General features: G+C 32.4%; 1 protein-coding gene across 1 annotated transcript; it reads left to right on the forward strand.

Moving 5' to 3' along the window:
- The first annotated feature begins 12130 nt into the window (after positions 1 to 12130).
- LOC139866659 (probable methyltransferase PMT9) lies at positions 12131 to 15618 on the forward strand. Its single transcript, XM_071854949.1, has 7 exons — positions 12131 to 12685; positions 12781 to 12945; positions 13066 to 13248; positions 13353 to 13947; positions 14052 to 14164; positions 14255 to 14475; positions 14865 to 15618. Exons 1-7 carry the CDS (start codon positions 12437 to 12439, stop codon positions 15190 to 15192), a joined length of 1854 nt encoding a protein of 617 aa, XP_071711050.1. The 5' UTR covers positions 12131 to 12436; the 3' UTR covers positions 15193 to 15618.
- The last annotated feature ends 1572 nt before the right edge of the window (positions 15619 to 17190 follow it).

The raw sequence follows: 17190 nt of genomic DNA on the forward strand, positions 1-17190 counted from the left end.
ATTACTTAAACGTTTTCAAGACTTTCATACAAATTATAATCAACCTATATTTATATTGAATTAATTTGAAACGAAAAAAATAAAAAAAATAACAGCATAGCTGCTGTCGCTGTTACTTTAAAAAAAAAAATTATTGAAGTTTGATTTCGAGAACGTTTTAGCTCATCATTTCAACATGGAATAGATTGGAAACTTTTCTTAGAAACTTTATAGTTCATCAATTTTACCAGAAACGTCAAAACAAATACGAATTTTGCTATGAACTCCATCGTTTAACTTTTGACTCCTAAACTTTGACTCAGCAATTAAAACTCGATATAAAGATTTAAGGGTTGAAATTTTACAGAAAGTTCGTTTTAAAGATTCCTAACAAAATGGTTTAAACACATTTTCAAATTGATTTCAATTTCGAACGAATGGCAGAAGGAAGCAAGAACAGATACCGTCGGCTGTTTTTTTTTTTAAAAAAAATACTTTATCAGATACACTAAATCTCAGGAATTAATCAACTATATAAAGAATTTAGACCGACAGATGGAATTAAATGAGAATAAAACCAGGAGGAAAAATATAAAACTGGATAAAGACTTGCTTTTTAATTTAGCAGACAAATTACACAGAATGATAACGATTTATAAACTGGTTTCAAAATATCTGTATTTATATAAGTATATACGATATTTATATATATATATCTATACTGTATCCGTATTATTTATATATCTGGTATATTACATATATATAAAAAAACGTATTAATATTTATTACGTTTATACATTAATTTTTAGTATAAATAATAGAACCGATATTAATAATAATAATAATAATATAAAAATAATAAAATAAATATATTGATATTATTAATGATACTAACTATAAGGCGGTAGTAATATTATTGTCCATAACATCAATAATGATATAACAATTCGTATACATTAATGTTCATATTTAGAACATAATAATATTAATTTTGATATTTATTTTGAAAGTAATAATAATATTAATAAGACAACTATATGTATATTTACACATATATATTATTACTTAATGATTATAATAATTTTTCTTAGGATTTTATTATTTATGCATTTTATAAAACAAATAGTACATATATGTTTATATATAACTTCATTTTAAATTTCCAATTGTAAAAAGTATATATATATATATATATATATATATATATATATATATATATATATATATATATATATATATATATATATATATTTTTATTTAAAAATATTATATACACTTATATTTCTCTATATATTTATATATTTTATTTACATAACTTGTTCGTGAATCATCGGGCTTGGTCAAAGGGTAATTGATTATCCGAATATAGATTTCAAACTTTCTAGACTCAACATTACAGATTTTGCTTATCGTGTCGGAAATATATAAAGGTTATAGTTTAAATTTGGTCGGAAATTTCCGGGTCGTTACAGCTTACCAGCAACTTTATTGCTCTTTGACTTAAATCTTTCTGAAAGATCGCTATAAAACCTTGTCATGTACCCATCTACATCTTGTAACAGTAATTGTCATACCAAACCCCAGGAAGCATCAATAATTATTCTTGAATCTCACATCATTTCTGCATATATATATAACGTTATTTCCTGGAATTATATTTCTGAAATCCGGAATAGCACTTCAGCCTACGAATCAGTACTATGAAGTTTTGAAAAAGCTGAATGAAGCAGCAGAAACTGTAGACAACCGTAACAATCAAAAGTTGATGATAAAGAATATTGTGTTAGCAAAGCACATAAAAAGAGAAGGTTTGGAACTGGAAAACGGATTGAGCAAACCCTGAAGGAGGCTATGGACAAATCACAAGGACGAAATCTACTTTCAAAGAATTCAAATGATTCGGTGTCTGTTAAAATCCTTAGCAAATACCTTGCTTCTTACTCTAAAACCCTTGCGGACAATATTCTTCATCATCCTCTTATCTTAAATATTCTAAGATATCATCGTATCTTCCATTATAAATATCCTTCATATTTCTGAAGATATTTTCATAACCATTCTTATCTGAAATCATTTATTCCTTCGCGTTATCTGTATCACATCATAAAGAAAACTATTTTAGTTTCTAAACATCTGAAACCTCTGAGTGTAAAGTATGAATGTTTTTGAAGTAATGTTGGAAACTGAAGCATGAGTTAGTATAATATAATGGCACTTGATCAACGTGATTATATTACAGTAAGTCATGCTGAGTTTCTAAATGGAACGTAATGATTCACAGACCATAACATCATCATGTGCCATGTTACATGACTCTTACATTCAATCTAATCTCTAAACATATCAAGAACATATTCTATTGATAGTTCTCTCTTTTCCTTTGGATTCTGGTAATTTCACAAGTTAAATTGTGCTATTACAATTTCTCTCTTAGAGCATTAGCTATGTTCATTCCGAATTTCATATCTATGAATTCTAGACCATTATTCACTTGACTTGAAGTCGGAAAAAGAAGACGAAAGCATGAAACTTCAAAATATAAGGAAAAATATAAGCACGAAGACAACGCAGAAATTACAAACCGTGTATATCATTGCGTATTGCAATATAAAGACACGGGAAAACTAAGAACACTATAAACCCAAGAGCATAGTAGAAATTAACGGATTCCTCCAGTGGAAGATGAAAAAGAAGAATGACAGATGTGATAGTCAAGAATATATCAAGAATTAAAACTGGATGGAGCATATTGACGAATGTTTTGAAAGTACAAAGAAAGAAAGAAAGTATAAAAGATGGGAGATGTGGAAATAAGGAAACGTAGGAGGTTGATTTATAGTAAAATATCCGACACAGAAATCGAGACAGATTATTGCATTAAATCAAAGAGGATCATAATTTCCTTAATCACCGAAGAATCAAATCTTATATAGATTACAAAGATTTTCTTTAATCCAGAGATCAACCGTGATGACGTCAAAAGATAAGAAGAATCCCTGTTTTCTCATTTCACTCTTTTACGATAGCTTCACTCATACGTTTCGAGTAATCGAATTATTTTATCCATATTTCTCAATCATGATAAAACCCTATGAATCAACTTATATTTGTCATAATAACATTCTTATTGTTAGCCATGACGACCTCGATCAAATTTCGAGACGAAATTTCTTTAACGGGTAGGTACTGTGACGACCATGAAATTTCCGACCAAATTTAAACTTAATCTTTATAAAATTCCGACTTGATAAGAAATGAATTTTAATAAATCTTGAACCTCTGAAAAGAGTTTTACACAAGCTTTTGGTCACCCTTTTATTCCGACGATTCATGAACGTCATAACTTGATTTAATTGTTTAATTATTGTGTATATATATGGATTTATATATATTTAACTTGAAAATATGATAATTAAATATCTCATTAAGTATATTAACAAAGTATTATATATATATTTTCATACTACTAATTTAAAGAGTTTTCAAACAATATATATATTACTATTTAAATGACGTAATTAACTTATGTTAAAATGTATTTACATATAATGTATTATGAGTGTAAATAAATCCTTACAAGTATTGAATACAAGTATTGAATACACTTTATAATATACCAATACATATAAAGGATAGCTATACTCGTATTTTCGTTCAATTTCCTCAAGAATTCTACTCGCATTCATAAGGTATTTTTACCCGTATTATACACAGCTTCTAGAAGTATTTACTATTGGTATATACCAATAGAAATATGCAATTATTTGTGTAATATGTCATCCATGACCTAATCAATTTAATATGTCATGCATGACTTAATACAATATAACTTATCTTATATATTTTCACTAAAAGCCAAAATTATAAGCTTATAAATAAGGACCATTTTAACTCATTTTTACTCCACATTTTCTTAAACTAAAAACACACACTTGAATGCTCTCATATCATACTTTAATCTCAGCAACTTTCCTCTTCATAATCAAGGTAAAATACTTCTCAAAATCCTTGTTCAATTTCTTGTATAGTTGCTATCTTATTATACTTATAAAACTTGTAAAAGCTAGAACTTGTTTTGGTGAACACCAAGCTTGTTTGAAAAACTAATCTAATCTTTCTAACTTAACTCTAATAACACTTATTTATATGTATTATTATGTTATATTAAGTTAATATAAGAACTTATAACTTGTACATATGAAAAACACCTTGAAACTTAACATATATCCTTTAATCTCCATTCGGTAAAAAGCAGGCTGTTTTGGGTTGGGAATTAAAAACCTATCTTAGACTTTGATTTCGATGCTAAGACTTTAGAAATATGTTAATATATGTAAATAAGACTTCCAGTATTTTTTTTCATGATTTTAGACAAAGTGGAAGTATTTTATCAATAATCATATATTGGGTGGATGCTGGGATTTTTCCAAATCTGTCCACCGACACAAAAAGAGGGTAAATCTCTAAAAATTACTACTTGGAATGAACTTTTCGAATTGGTTTTGTAAAATTTGCTTCTTAATGAATCCATAGCAATTTGATTCACTTTAAACGGAGTTGTAATGAATATTTAGCGAGCAAAACAAAATCTGCTAAAATTAACGTTGTATGGATGAAATTTATATTATAAAAACTATATTAACCATATCCTTGTTAACTTTTCCTATATCCTATATATATTTGGACATGTTATCAGCAGTATAACAAAATATTATAATCTTGGTTAATTCTGTGATTGTATATATGTATAATAATATTCTTGGTACGTCCTAACACAATAAGTATACAATACGTTTTGATAAATCCTAAGACAATACGTACACAATACGTCTTAGTTAATTCTAAGACAATACGTATACAATACGTCTCTGGGATGATGCAAAGACAATACGTATACAATACGTCGTGGGGTAATTCTAAGATTATATATATATATATATATATATATATATATATATATATACCGATTATTGGACTGTTGGACTTTTCGGACTATTTTGGACTACTAACAATGGACTAGTAACATAAAATGTTAAAAATTATTATATATGTATTCTATGAACTTGCTTTATTTTATTCATATGTCGTATTATTATCTGAATCGTTATTATTGTTATAGGTTCGTGAATCCAAGGACGACGGTCATATTTTTAATAAGTTGAAAACTTATTATTAATATACTTTTACTACTGTGAGTATATAGTCCCATTTTTAAACTCTAAAAATATTTTAGGATGAGAATACATGCATTTTATATTTTACGCTATGGACACAAGTACTTAAAATATATTCTACGTTGAGTTGTACCACCCTGCATATCTTCCCTAATAGCTTGGTAACTAATATTTACATGTTGGAAGAACATGTAAGCGCGAATCCTATTGATAGATCTATCGGGTTTGACAACCCCAACCGGGCTAGTCGCTCTAGTATCGTAAACGGTTGCATAGTACTTCGTTTTTACTACACTTGGTACAGTGTAGGGAGATTTCATAATAAAGGAAATATGCCACATTAATGGTTAAGTATGGTTACCGAAGCGCTCAACAACTTATAGAATACTTTTATACACTTGCGAGTGTACATATTTTTATAACTATGAAATCTTGTGGTCTATATTTATATCGATGATAAACCTATATATCTCACCAACCTTTGTGTTGACTGTTTATGCATGTTTATTCTCAGGTCCTTAAGAAAGTCTTCCGCTGTTGCATTATCTGAGCAAGCTGTACATGGAGTCTCATACTTTTATTTAAATAAAGTGTTGCATTCAATAAAACCTTTGTCATGTATTATATTCAACTGTTACGTCACGTGTGTAGTATTTGGAAACCGATGTATTTTGGGGATTATTTCTTAAATAATCGCCCACTTGTTTAAAACATTCATTATGTATAATAATGATGTGCTTTTTATGAAACGAATGCAATATTTTCTAAAACGTATCATATAGAGGTCAAATACCTAGCAATGGGACCAATGAGAACGTACTGCGTTTATAGTAATATGGACGGGTCGTTTCAATAAGTGAATTACTAAGCATAATTAAGCAACCAAAAGCCCAAGTAATTGTTATTAGAAAATAACAATTAGTATTTCGTAGTCGTAATATTCCAATTACAACAAAAGTTAAACGTGTACCAAAACATATAGCTCGTTCTCAACGTCAAGTGACACTAACGGTCGTAAAAGCAATCGGGGATCAAGTTAAGTAACTAAGTACTTAATGGCACGTTGTATGGTATAAACGAAGGTAATTAATCATGAAATAAGATCCCAGAATATAATATAGCTCAGTACGCACAAATACGCAGTTTCACAGAAAGTAACAAGCACAAAAGCAAGTCGAAAAAGTCGGGTCATTACAGTTGTTGTTCTTGTGGTAAGAACATTTGGTGATTGTGAATTCTTCAAAGGGATGTACGAATTCATAAGTAGCGGCTTATTGAAGATCAATCGATGTAAACGGATCTCCACCGGGTTTGGAGAAACTTAGTGAAGAAAACTCTCGATAAGGTGTATCGAGGAGTGGATTAAGGAGGATTAGCTAACATCCTCCTGAACCACTATAAATCCTTGTGTTTGTGCATTAACAAACACAAACGCTTCCACACTTAAAACTTACGTTTTGATTGTTAAAGATTTCAAAAAAGTTTTAAGAAACCACTAAGTAACTATTCACCCCCTCTAGTTACTTGTTAGAACCCCAGGAATTGCATAGATAGTGTGCCAAGCCTTAGAGTGGTGGGATATGACGCGGGCTATAAATATCCTACAAAGACTTCCTTAGAAGTGAGCCATCACACATAGCCAAAGCATCTAAGAGAGTTCAAGAGAGTTGTGGAATTAGTCAATCTTGACTCTTTGACTAATTCTCTTAACATTCATATCAATATACACGATATTCATACGTATTTGGCCCTGTCAATTGGTATCCGAGCCATCCCTTCAACGAAACGAAGGAGATCCTTATTGAATATCATGTGTATCTTCAAACCACCTTCAACCGAGTCTTCAATTCTTCATCAAATGTTCATACACGTCTTCGAATATTCAAACCGAATCTTCGAATCTTCAAAAAAAAAAAAAATAATTACCGAACCTGAATTTCATTTAAACCTTACCGAATCTCAACATAATTCAAATCAAAAACAAAATAAATAATTCATTTTCATATTAAATCCTTATCTGCTATACAATTAAAAATATATATACAGAATCCTATCCACTATCTGCACTGTACATCGATCTATCTCATCTTCATCATAAAATTCAACCTTCTTCTTCAATATCATCGTATTCATAATCAACAATACAAATCAGTGAACATAATAATCTCATAACCGAATCTCGTTCATCATCTCAGATTATCAAAATCATTTAATCACAAAAATCATTTGCAACTGCTACAGATCGTCTTCATGATTCATCATCATCTCAAAACTTGAAATCAACAATTGAGCTTTAAGAAGTTGTGATGTGGTCCAGCGGTTGGTGGCCTGCTTCCTTTAGGGGAGGTCAGGAGTTCGAACCCCGTTGGCTACATATTAAAAACACAATTTCATCCCTGCCATGAAGTATCCACCCATGACACCTTTCCCATATCGTTTGGGGGGTAAAGGAGAGGGGGGTTTTACTTGGCCGTGCCCTTGGATCGGTTTCAAGTTTCCTCCCGGGCAGTGATGGGGGCGGGGTTATTATCGCTGCATCTGCATAGTCGAAACAGGAGATGATCGCAACGAGTGAAAAAGTCCCCCTCGGGTGATCCCAATCGCTGTTCAAAAAAAAAATTGAGCTTCAAACATCAAATTGAAGACATATTTGTGATCCAGAATGTAAACCAAACGTTCGTGAATCATTCTTTTTTTTTTATCAACAATTACAGATTTTCAGAGATTCGAATCGAGTTCATTCAAAACCGATAACGTAACCGATTTGAGCTTCGGATTGATTTAGAATCAATTGACTAAAAGTAAAAGTGCAGAAACATTTAGATTAATCTCGTGAAGCTTTCTGTAGATTCTCAAATCATAACTCGAAGAATCAAACTTGAATTCAAAGGTCAAACTTCAATTTAAAAAGTCAACACCAATTTCATAGATCAAATTCGAGAAAACTGTGTTGTTATAGGTATAGAGAAAGATTGACGAGTGTTACTAGATGGATTTGGATCAAGTTTCATGAAGAAATCGGTTCACAAAGTCCTTGAATCTCAAAATCGTTTTTGGAGCTCATATGAAGAACAAGCTACTGTGTGTGATCAAGTTTTAGGAATCGATGCTGTTTTGGATTAAATTCCTTCATCATACATCTTAATCGCTGCTATTGGAAACCTTATAACTCAATTTCAAGCTTTAATTTCAACTATTGCATTTTTTGGCGAATTTTGGTGTTCATCTTCCTCAAGAACACATTCGGTATAACTATTGAATTGCTTTCAGTTCAGGCACTTGATGATGATTCGGTAGTTGATTTTAATTCACAATCTGATTCGGTATTTGAAGTTGTTGATATTGATTCGGTATGATTACTACAATTTGCATTCGGTATTGATGAGTTTAGTCTGATTCGATCATTCGGTATAGCTGAGATGGATCTAATTCGGTATTGATTGAAGATTGTTATTGGGCTTTTGTAACACTTTACTAATCGAATCTGTCTCAGGCCCAGCAAGCTGAAACTCTTTATTGGGCTACCCTTATTCTCTTAAGTCCAACAAGCTCAAGTAGGTTTAAAGTTTGGGAATTTTACAAGTTCAGTCCCTGAAAAGTTTCAGACTTTTGCAAGACTAGTCCTTTACCGAATCTGACAGGGAAATTGACACTTTTAGTCCCTGATAAATTATCATAATTTAAAAGGGTGGTCCATTACTGAATCTGGACTAACTGTGCAACAGTTTTCACTAGTTCAAAGTTAACGAAAGTAGTGGATAAACCAAAGACTACGATTTCGGATTCTCCTCAAACGGTTGAGAAGAAGGTCATCAAGACGGAATCCACTCTTCTACAGTTCCTAAACCCAAGAAATCATTTTCCTCATGCAAAAATATTTATTCCAGTTACGAGACCAATGTGAATCGTCCATTTCTGAAAATCACATATGGGGAGAATGGAGAAATTACGGGTTATCGCGATCAATATGGTTGGTTTTCACACAAACCCAAGAAGCCATTCATAGGTCCGAGAAAAACCCCTCGCACCAAAGTTGACCTAGTTTCTAAAACTTCAAAGCTTCAGTTTCCAAAACAAGTGTCAAGTGATAAAGGCGCAACTAAAAGTGACACCACACCCGATTCTTCAACAACAACCAAATACTCTTTTCAAGAGTTACTCAAGTATAAGCCAAGGTCTGTGATTATGGCTAAAACTTCATTTCTTTCAGTACCACCGGAATTATTTTCACAAGCTAAACCAAGTATTCCAACAAAGTGGAGTGAAGAATCCATAGATGCAATTGATAATACCTATAAGTGGTATTATAAATGAAGATGATTTGACTTCACTACAGTTTCCATATACTTCTGTATGGGACCCGCTCTTCAAAGAGATGTTAAACATCACATGTACCTTGACTGACGTAACTTGTCAAGGGGGAGAAAGTGTTCTTACTTCTAGGGGGAGCATAGGGGGAGCAACGGTTTTTCTTTCTAGGGGGAGTGAACACATGCTTACCATGATTCCTGACTCTGATACCTTGATTAAGTTTCTGCATTAGTCAAGGAGGAGATATGCATGAAGATTCAATGCCGATTACTTTTGCATGGGCTCTGATATCCTTTCCCTCTCAGATCAAAATATGCTTAAGAGTTAATCACATTTTTAGGGAGAGATATAAGGGAAAGTATGAGGTCTTCACCAAATTGCAAATTTAAAGAAGATTCACAAGAAGTCCGTTGAAGTTCCAAGAATTCAAGAAATTTAAGATCGTCAACAACGGCAACATAATCGAAAACTAGAGTAATAGTTTTAATTTTTTTTGTATGTAATTTGTAAGGAAGCTAAATTTTTGCACACTATCGATGCAAAGGGGAGATTGTTAGAACCCCAGAAATTGCATAGATAGTGTGCAAAGCCTTAGAGTGGTGGGATATGACGAGGGCTATAAATATCCTACCAAGGCATCCTTAGAAGTGAGCCATCACACATAGCCAAAGCACCTAAGAGAGTTCAAGAGAGTTGTGGAATTAGTCAATCTTGACTCTTTGATTAATTCTCTCAACATTCGTATCAATATACACGATATTCATACGTATTTGGCCCTGTCATTACTTACAAGTTCTACCAATAGACCACTCAAGTTTGATGAAGATGAATACGAAACTTGGAGAGTGATGAAACTTGTACATTGAACACAACACAGTGGGTGGAGAAAAGTGTGCTCCACTACGTGTAATCAAGTTTTGCAAGATCTAGCTTGATTGGTGTTAGATGCGTGATCGACGCGACGATGTAGATTTTTGCCGTATTCTCATGTGGCTCCCATTCATCTAGTTGATAACGAGAAGAGGGTGAATAAAATACAGCGTCCCTATGTATAAATTCCGTTAAAAAGGTCCATTAACCCTTGGCATGTACTTTGCATGTGAGAGTAAAATTGTCTTTTTTACTTTGTTCTTCACTAAAAAAGAGGGACCACCGGCGCAAAAAATTCTTATAATTATATATTATTAATTTTTTTTTATCACATATAGATAATATATATATATATATATATATATATATATATATATATATATATATATATATATATATATATATATATATATATATAAAAACACATACTCTGTAATTTGTAAACACAGAACTATGATGTGTATGCATATATCCCCAAAACATATAATCCGTTCCTATATCTATTCTATCTATTATAAAACATATAATCATATTATTCCCCATCGTTTTCTCTAAATATACGAGCCATTTTCGAAAGAAAAATAAAAAATGAAAGTACCTTTTATCTTTTCATGTTCATTAATATTGTTAATTGTTGATACGACGACATTTATAATATTTGTGTCATTGTGTGATATATTTCAGAGACATTCATTTTTGTTTATATATTTCAAAATATTTAAAAAGAAAAGTTGTTGAATGCTACTTACTTCTTGGATCTTACTCACATTTTAAAAGTATTTTTTTTTTTAATTATATTTGGAATAAATGGTTATGATTTATGACTGGTTTTGGAATTAATTAGGGTATATATTCATGGATTCTAGTTCCTAATTACTCTCTCAAGCTTCGTGAGACTTCAGTCGAACCAAAAACAAGCAAAAAAATTCCAGAGAGATATGATGTTCTTTATTCGGTCAACAAAAGTCAACGAATCAATTGGAACGAATTACTAACTTTCATACTTTAAGAGTTGGTAGCGAGCATTCGTGTAATGATATTAAGCAACTTTGATTCAGATTTCTTTATTTGAAAATATCTAGATATCATTTATGATTTTCGAGTTCTTATGTAGTTTTTCGACAACTGCTCATCATAAATTATGTTAATTTGAAGATGTTTTGGACCTTAACTCTTCACGAAATCTATTAGTCGCTGGTTTAATAATCTGTTGCAATCGATTTTAAGGTTTTAACTCCATGTGTCACAATCATGAAGAACTCAGGAGTCGGTTGAAGATGAACACAATGATTATCATAAAGATGAAGAGTAAAGTATTTAAAATTTTTATTTTTATTTTTATTTTTATAAATTTATAATTTTATAAATTAAATATATATAAATTATAAAAATTTTGCGCCAGGTCCCTCGTTTTTAGTGACGAAGATGAATAGTAAAAGGATGAATTTACCTTCACATGTCACGCATATGTCAAGTGTTAACGGATTTTTTTAACGTCAGCTTGACGGAGGGATGCTGATTACAAATTTTTGAAAAACAAAGGATTGTAAGGCAAAAAAAGCTCGAGGGACGCTGTTAGCAATATGAGATATAATACACGGACCAACGGAGCAAAAAGTCTTTTATTTATAAATTCGACGCATCTTAAAACTGTGTTTATACATTTCAGGCAACAAACATCATTCTTTTGAACTTAAGGGAGAAAAACTATAAAAATCAAAAGAAAAGTCCAAATTTTTTTTATTACAATTTCCAAACTAGATCAATACACACACACATTGGCTGTCCATCTTCCACCCCGCATCTCTCTTAACCAGTCTCACACAGATTCACACATACTCAGATACACTCGTATTTCTAAATTTTATATTACTGGTACAAATATATGTATATGTGAATATATATATATTATCCACTTGCAATTTGGATTTATATATATCACACTGACAGTGAACTGATAGATTCTTTACTTTGATTCCTTTCACAAGAATATATGAATATGAATGAGAATTCACACCTAGGGTTTTCACTTTTCATTAATATACCTATACCAATACCAATTTCAATCCCTAGCTTCCTGAAGTATTGAATCTAACCGGAAAATGAGGTCAACTGCCGGTGAACTCATTCGCCGGAAAAAGTTATTGAAACACGTCACGTTAGGGCTAATTATATTGCTAGGTTTAATTTGTTTATATAATGGATCGAAGTTATTACCGAGAGCTGAAGAAGTTGTTTCGTTAGACGATGGTACGGATCCGGTCATCGGAAAATATTTTCCGAAACGTGATTATTTTGATGAATTGTTTGAAGATCAAGAGCTTAATTATGATGTTCCTAAAAGCTTACCTGTAAGTTTTTATTAATGATGATGTAAAAATTGCTAAAATTAGTGTTAATTTTCATTTTTTTTGATGTTTTTATTTGTTTATGTGTGGTGATAAAGGTCTGTGATATGAGGTACTCTGAGTTGATACCTTGTTTGGATAGACATCTTATATATCAAATGAAATTGAAGCTTAATTTGAGTTTAATGGAGCATTATGAACGGCATTGTCCGCCTGCTCAAAGGCGGTTTAATTGTCTTATTCCACCTCCTATTGGATACAAGGTTAGTTCATGTTTAGCTTCTCTTCTGTTGAAGTTATTACATTAGCTTCTGTATCAAGTAATGGCACTGTAATGTGTTTATCAAATTGTGTAATGAGATTAGTTTGATTGATGATTACAGCTTCCAATTAGGTGGCCAGAAAGTAGAGATGAGGTATGGAAGGCAAATATACCACACACTCATCTTGCACAGGAGAAATCGGATCAAAATTGGATGACTGTCGTTGGAGAAAGAATAAGGTTTCCTGGTGGTGGAACTCATTTTCATTCTGGTGCTGATAAGTACATTGCTACCATTGCATCGGTTGGTTATCTTGAAATCGTTTGTGTATTAGTTTAAGTAGTCATTTAGGGAAATTAATGCATCAATTTGTGTAATTAGTTTGCTTAATTGTCATATTTGTGTAGATGTTGAAGATACCTGGTGATAAACTCAATAACGGAGGAAATATCCGAACTGTTCTTGATGTGGGTTGTGGTGTTGCAAGTTTTGGGGCCTATCTTTTACCTCTAGGCATAATAGCAATGTCTTTAGCGCCGAACGATGTTCATCAGAATCAAATTCAATTCGCACTTGAACGTGGGATACCATCTGCGTTAGGAGTGTTGGGTACCAAAAGACTTCCATATCCAAGTAGATCATTTGAAATGGCCCATTGTTCACGTTGTAGGATCGATTGGCTCCAAAGGGACGGTATTCTACTTTTGGAACTCGATCGATTGCTTAGACCAGGCGGTTATTTTGTTTACTCTTCACCAGAGGCATATGCACATGATGCTGAAAATCGTAGAATTTGGAATGCTATGCATGATCTACTGAGAAGAATGTGTTGGAGAGTTGTATCGAGGAGAGATCAAACGGTTATATGGGCCAAGTCGGTGAGTAATAGTTGTTACCATAAGAGAGCTCCGGGAACCAATCCTCTGCTTTGCAGCACAGATACTGATCCTGATCTGAGTTGGAATGTGCAGATGAAGGCATGCATTACCCCATATTCTACAAGTAAGTCGTATTCAACTGTACATATCCTTTAGAATAATGAGAATCACAATGCACTATAACATTTGAAAATGGGCCATGTTTATTCAATTTCAATGGTGATACAGAGATGCATAAGGGAAAAGGGAGCGGGCTTGAACCATGGCCAAGTAGGCTAACTGGGCCTCCTCCTCGGCTTGATGAAATTGGTGTTAGTCCTGATCAGTTTCAAGAAGACACTGTAAGTATTTATATGGAACAAACAATCTGTTTTTTTGCTGTTTGATGATAGTCGAGTGTCCGATAGCTTATAATTAATGCTATAATGCAGAACACATGGTATCATAGAGTGGTTGAGTATTGGAAGCAAATGAGATCTGTGATACAAAAGGATTCTATTAGAAATGTAATGGATATGAACTCAAACCTTGGTGGATTTGCTGCAGCACTCAAAGACAAAGATGTTTGGGTGATGAATGTTGCTCCGGTCAATGCGTCTTCTAGGTTGAAAATTATATATGACAGGGGCTTGATTGGAACAGTCCATGACTGGTTTGTACTCGTCTTATATTGCGTTTGAAAATTTGCCAATCTTTTTTTTCAGTGTTGCAGAACTTGGATTTACTCGGCGAGTACTCAGTTTTTGCATCTCGGGGAGTACTCTGCGAGAACTCGTTGAAACTCAATCAAACTCGGGATTACTTGAAAAATCTGTCAAAACTCAGGATTACTCGGAAAATCGGTCAATACTCGGTCAAAAGTGGTCAAAGTCAAACTTGATCAACATATCTGAGTACACCCCTCCCCGAGTTGCCGAGTACTCCTGAAAAAGTCCCGACCGAGTACTCCCAAGTCGCGATTTTTGCAACGTTGCGTTATTTTAATTGTATCTGAAAAAATCATAAGGATTTAAAAAACTTCTAATGAGTATGAAAATGCAGGTGTGAATCGTTTTCAACATATCCACGAACTTACGACCTACTTCATGCTTGGAGTGTTTTTTCGGAGGTTGAGGATCGAGGCTGTAGTGTGGAAGATTTACTGATCGAGATGGATCGTATGCTAAGACCAGAAGGGTTTGTGATCATTAGAGATAGGTCATCTGTAGTCGATCACATACGAAAATTCTTGGGTGCTTTAAGATGGGATGGGTATTCACTTGAGGTGGAACCAAAAACAGACGCGCTTTCACTAAAGGACGAAAGAGTTGTGATCGCTAGAAAACAGCTATGGGGAGATGATGATGAAGATGAGGCTTCAAGATTTTGAATATTCTTTCTTAATTGGGTAACTTGATTTTATACTTGATTTTCACATGCTGATTCCAAACGTATTATGGATGTATTTCAAGATTGTTTGGGATCCATTTATCAAGACGGGGACGGTAGTTTTTAGGACTGAAAGATGGGTGCGGATTGATTGCATTGTGTATATCGGCTATAATTTTGTTTAGAAATATTTCGAAAGGTCAAGGTTTTGTAAATCATCTGCCATTTGATTAAAGAAGAGAATATAAGCAGCAGCTATGTAATGGGCAGGCAGGCTATAGGTAACATCTTTAAGCAGCAAGTCTTGAGTTAGTTCAATTCCTACTGTGTATTTAAGAATTCTATTGAAACTTTTTTGTTTATCTCTGAAATGTTAAAATATTTTTTGGTTGAGCTAATCTTTTCAGTGATTTATATTTATAATATTTATAATCATTGTAATATACGAATATATGTATTGTTCGACTTGTACATTACTCCCTGTCTCAAAGTTAATCACAGGTAAAAAAAAAAAAATGCGCATACAGAAGGTTTTTTTTTGTTAGAATTTGAAAGTGGTTAATAATTTGGGACGTATCAAAATAGAAAGATGGACAATAATTTTAGGACGAAAAAATTATGTAGTATAATTGTCAAAATGAGGTACTGGTAAAGATCTGTAGCTTTTTTGCTACTTTGTTAAATATAATATACTTTTTCTTCGTTAAAAAATAAAATGAGGTAGTGGTGTATGAGGGGCAGGTAATGGGTTAAATGAGGTTGGGTCAAAACAGGGGAAGGTTTACCTGCTGCTGGTCAAATAGAGTGGGTCAGATCGGATCTCAGCACTTTTGGGATTGTAAGTTGCTTCTATTATATTGGATCTATTTTGGTGGTTGAAACTGGAAGTCATTTTTTTTTTTGTGCATGTATAATTTTAGATAGAAAGTTGAAAGCAACTTGTAATTTTAGATAGAAAGAGTTGGAAAACAACTTGTTATTAGATCACTGTATCATAATTTAATAAACTAACAATGGTTTTCCTAGCAACTTTATTGATGGGAAAATGGCACCAAAATGCATTGAACTTTCATCAAAATCCTATTGTATGCATTCAACTTTCAAAAGTCCTATTGTATGCATTCAACTTTGTATTTTCTCCTATTGTATGCATTCAACCTGTAATAACAGGTTACCTTCTAGGTCACCTTCTAAATATTTACATCTTTGGTCCCTCATATTTGTAAACTCTAATTTCATTAGTCCTTCTGTTTGACAAAACATTTATATTTATATTTATATCTCTTGTTGAATGTAATCATCATCAATTTCAAAAAGCTGAAGGGAAACTTGACATTTATATGCGAAAACTTTGAACGTACGTAAATCCTTCCAGCTATTTTTCAACCTGAGGGTAAAACAAGTTTTTTTAACTCCTTTCAAAAATTCAAATTCTATCTTTATTTTTGTAAGTGTATAGAGAATAAATGAAGAAAATCATATTTTAGTAAGGTGTTACCCGGATGCAATGCCAGAAAGAAATGGATCAAATGTTGCCTAAGACGTACTTTTTTCCCGTAAAATTTATCTTATTATTCTAATAGATGGATTTTGTAAACAAAACTCTAAAGTATAAATAATCACACGAAATATGGAAAATTGTATTGGGAGGTTGACCCGGCCCATTTGGAAATTACCTATTATAACCCATAACACCACCATCCAAATTGCTTGGTAAAATACCTGATATCGACCCATCTTTAATCAGTCCCATTAGTCTTCTTATAACTGCAAGAATTAGTAATGAACTCTAGTAATTATTGCAGGAAGAAAAAATAATAATGCGGCTAATGCTTACAATCAGTAACAAGCCTCGAAAATGCATTTATTTGTGTTAACTACTTACCACATTCCTAACAGAAGTAATATTAATTCTATAACTAGCTTTGAAGGTGTGTTTTAGAACTGCATATTTAAAGTGCTCATCTTCTTATTAAAATTAACAGGTATGTACTGTTTC

The sequence above is a fragment of the Rutidosis leptorrhynchoides genome, chromosome 9, assembly GCF_046630445.1.
Source record: "Rutidosis leptorrhynchoides isolate AG116_Rl617_1_P2 chromosome 9, CSIRO_AGI_Rlap_v1, whole genome shotgun sequence".
Lineage (NCBI taxonomy): Eukaryota > Viridiplantae > Streptophyta > Magnoliopsida > Asterales > Asteraceae > Rutidosis > Rutidosis leptorrhynchoides.

Bases quoted from the DNA above. Each gene is read 5' to 3' on its own strand.
- LOC139866659 (XM_071854949.1), top strand. From the start codon at position 12,437: ATGAGGTCAACTGCCGGTGAACTCATTCGCCGGAAAAAGTTATTGAAA. The intron at 13,948-14,051 runs GTAAGTCGTATT...ATGGTGATACAG, and splicing joins CATTACCCCATATTCTACAA to AGATGCATAAGGGAAAAGGG. The intron at 14,165-14,254 runs GTAAGTATTTAT...GCTATAATGCAG, and splicing joins ATCAGTTTCAAGAAGACACT to AACACATGGTATCATAGAGT.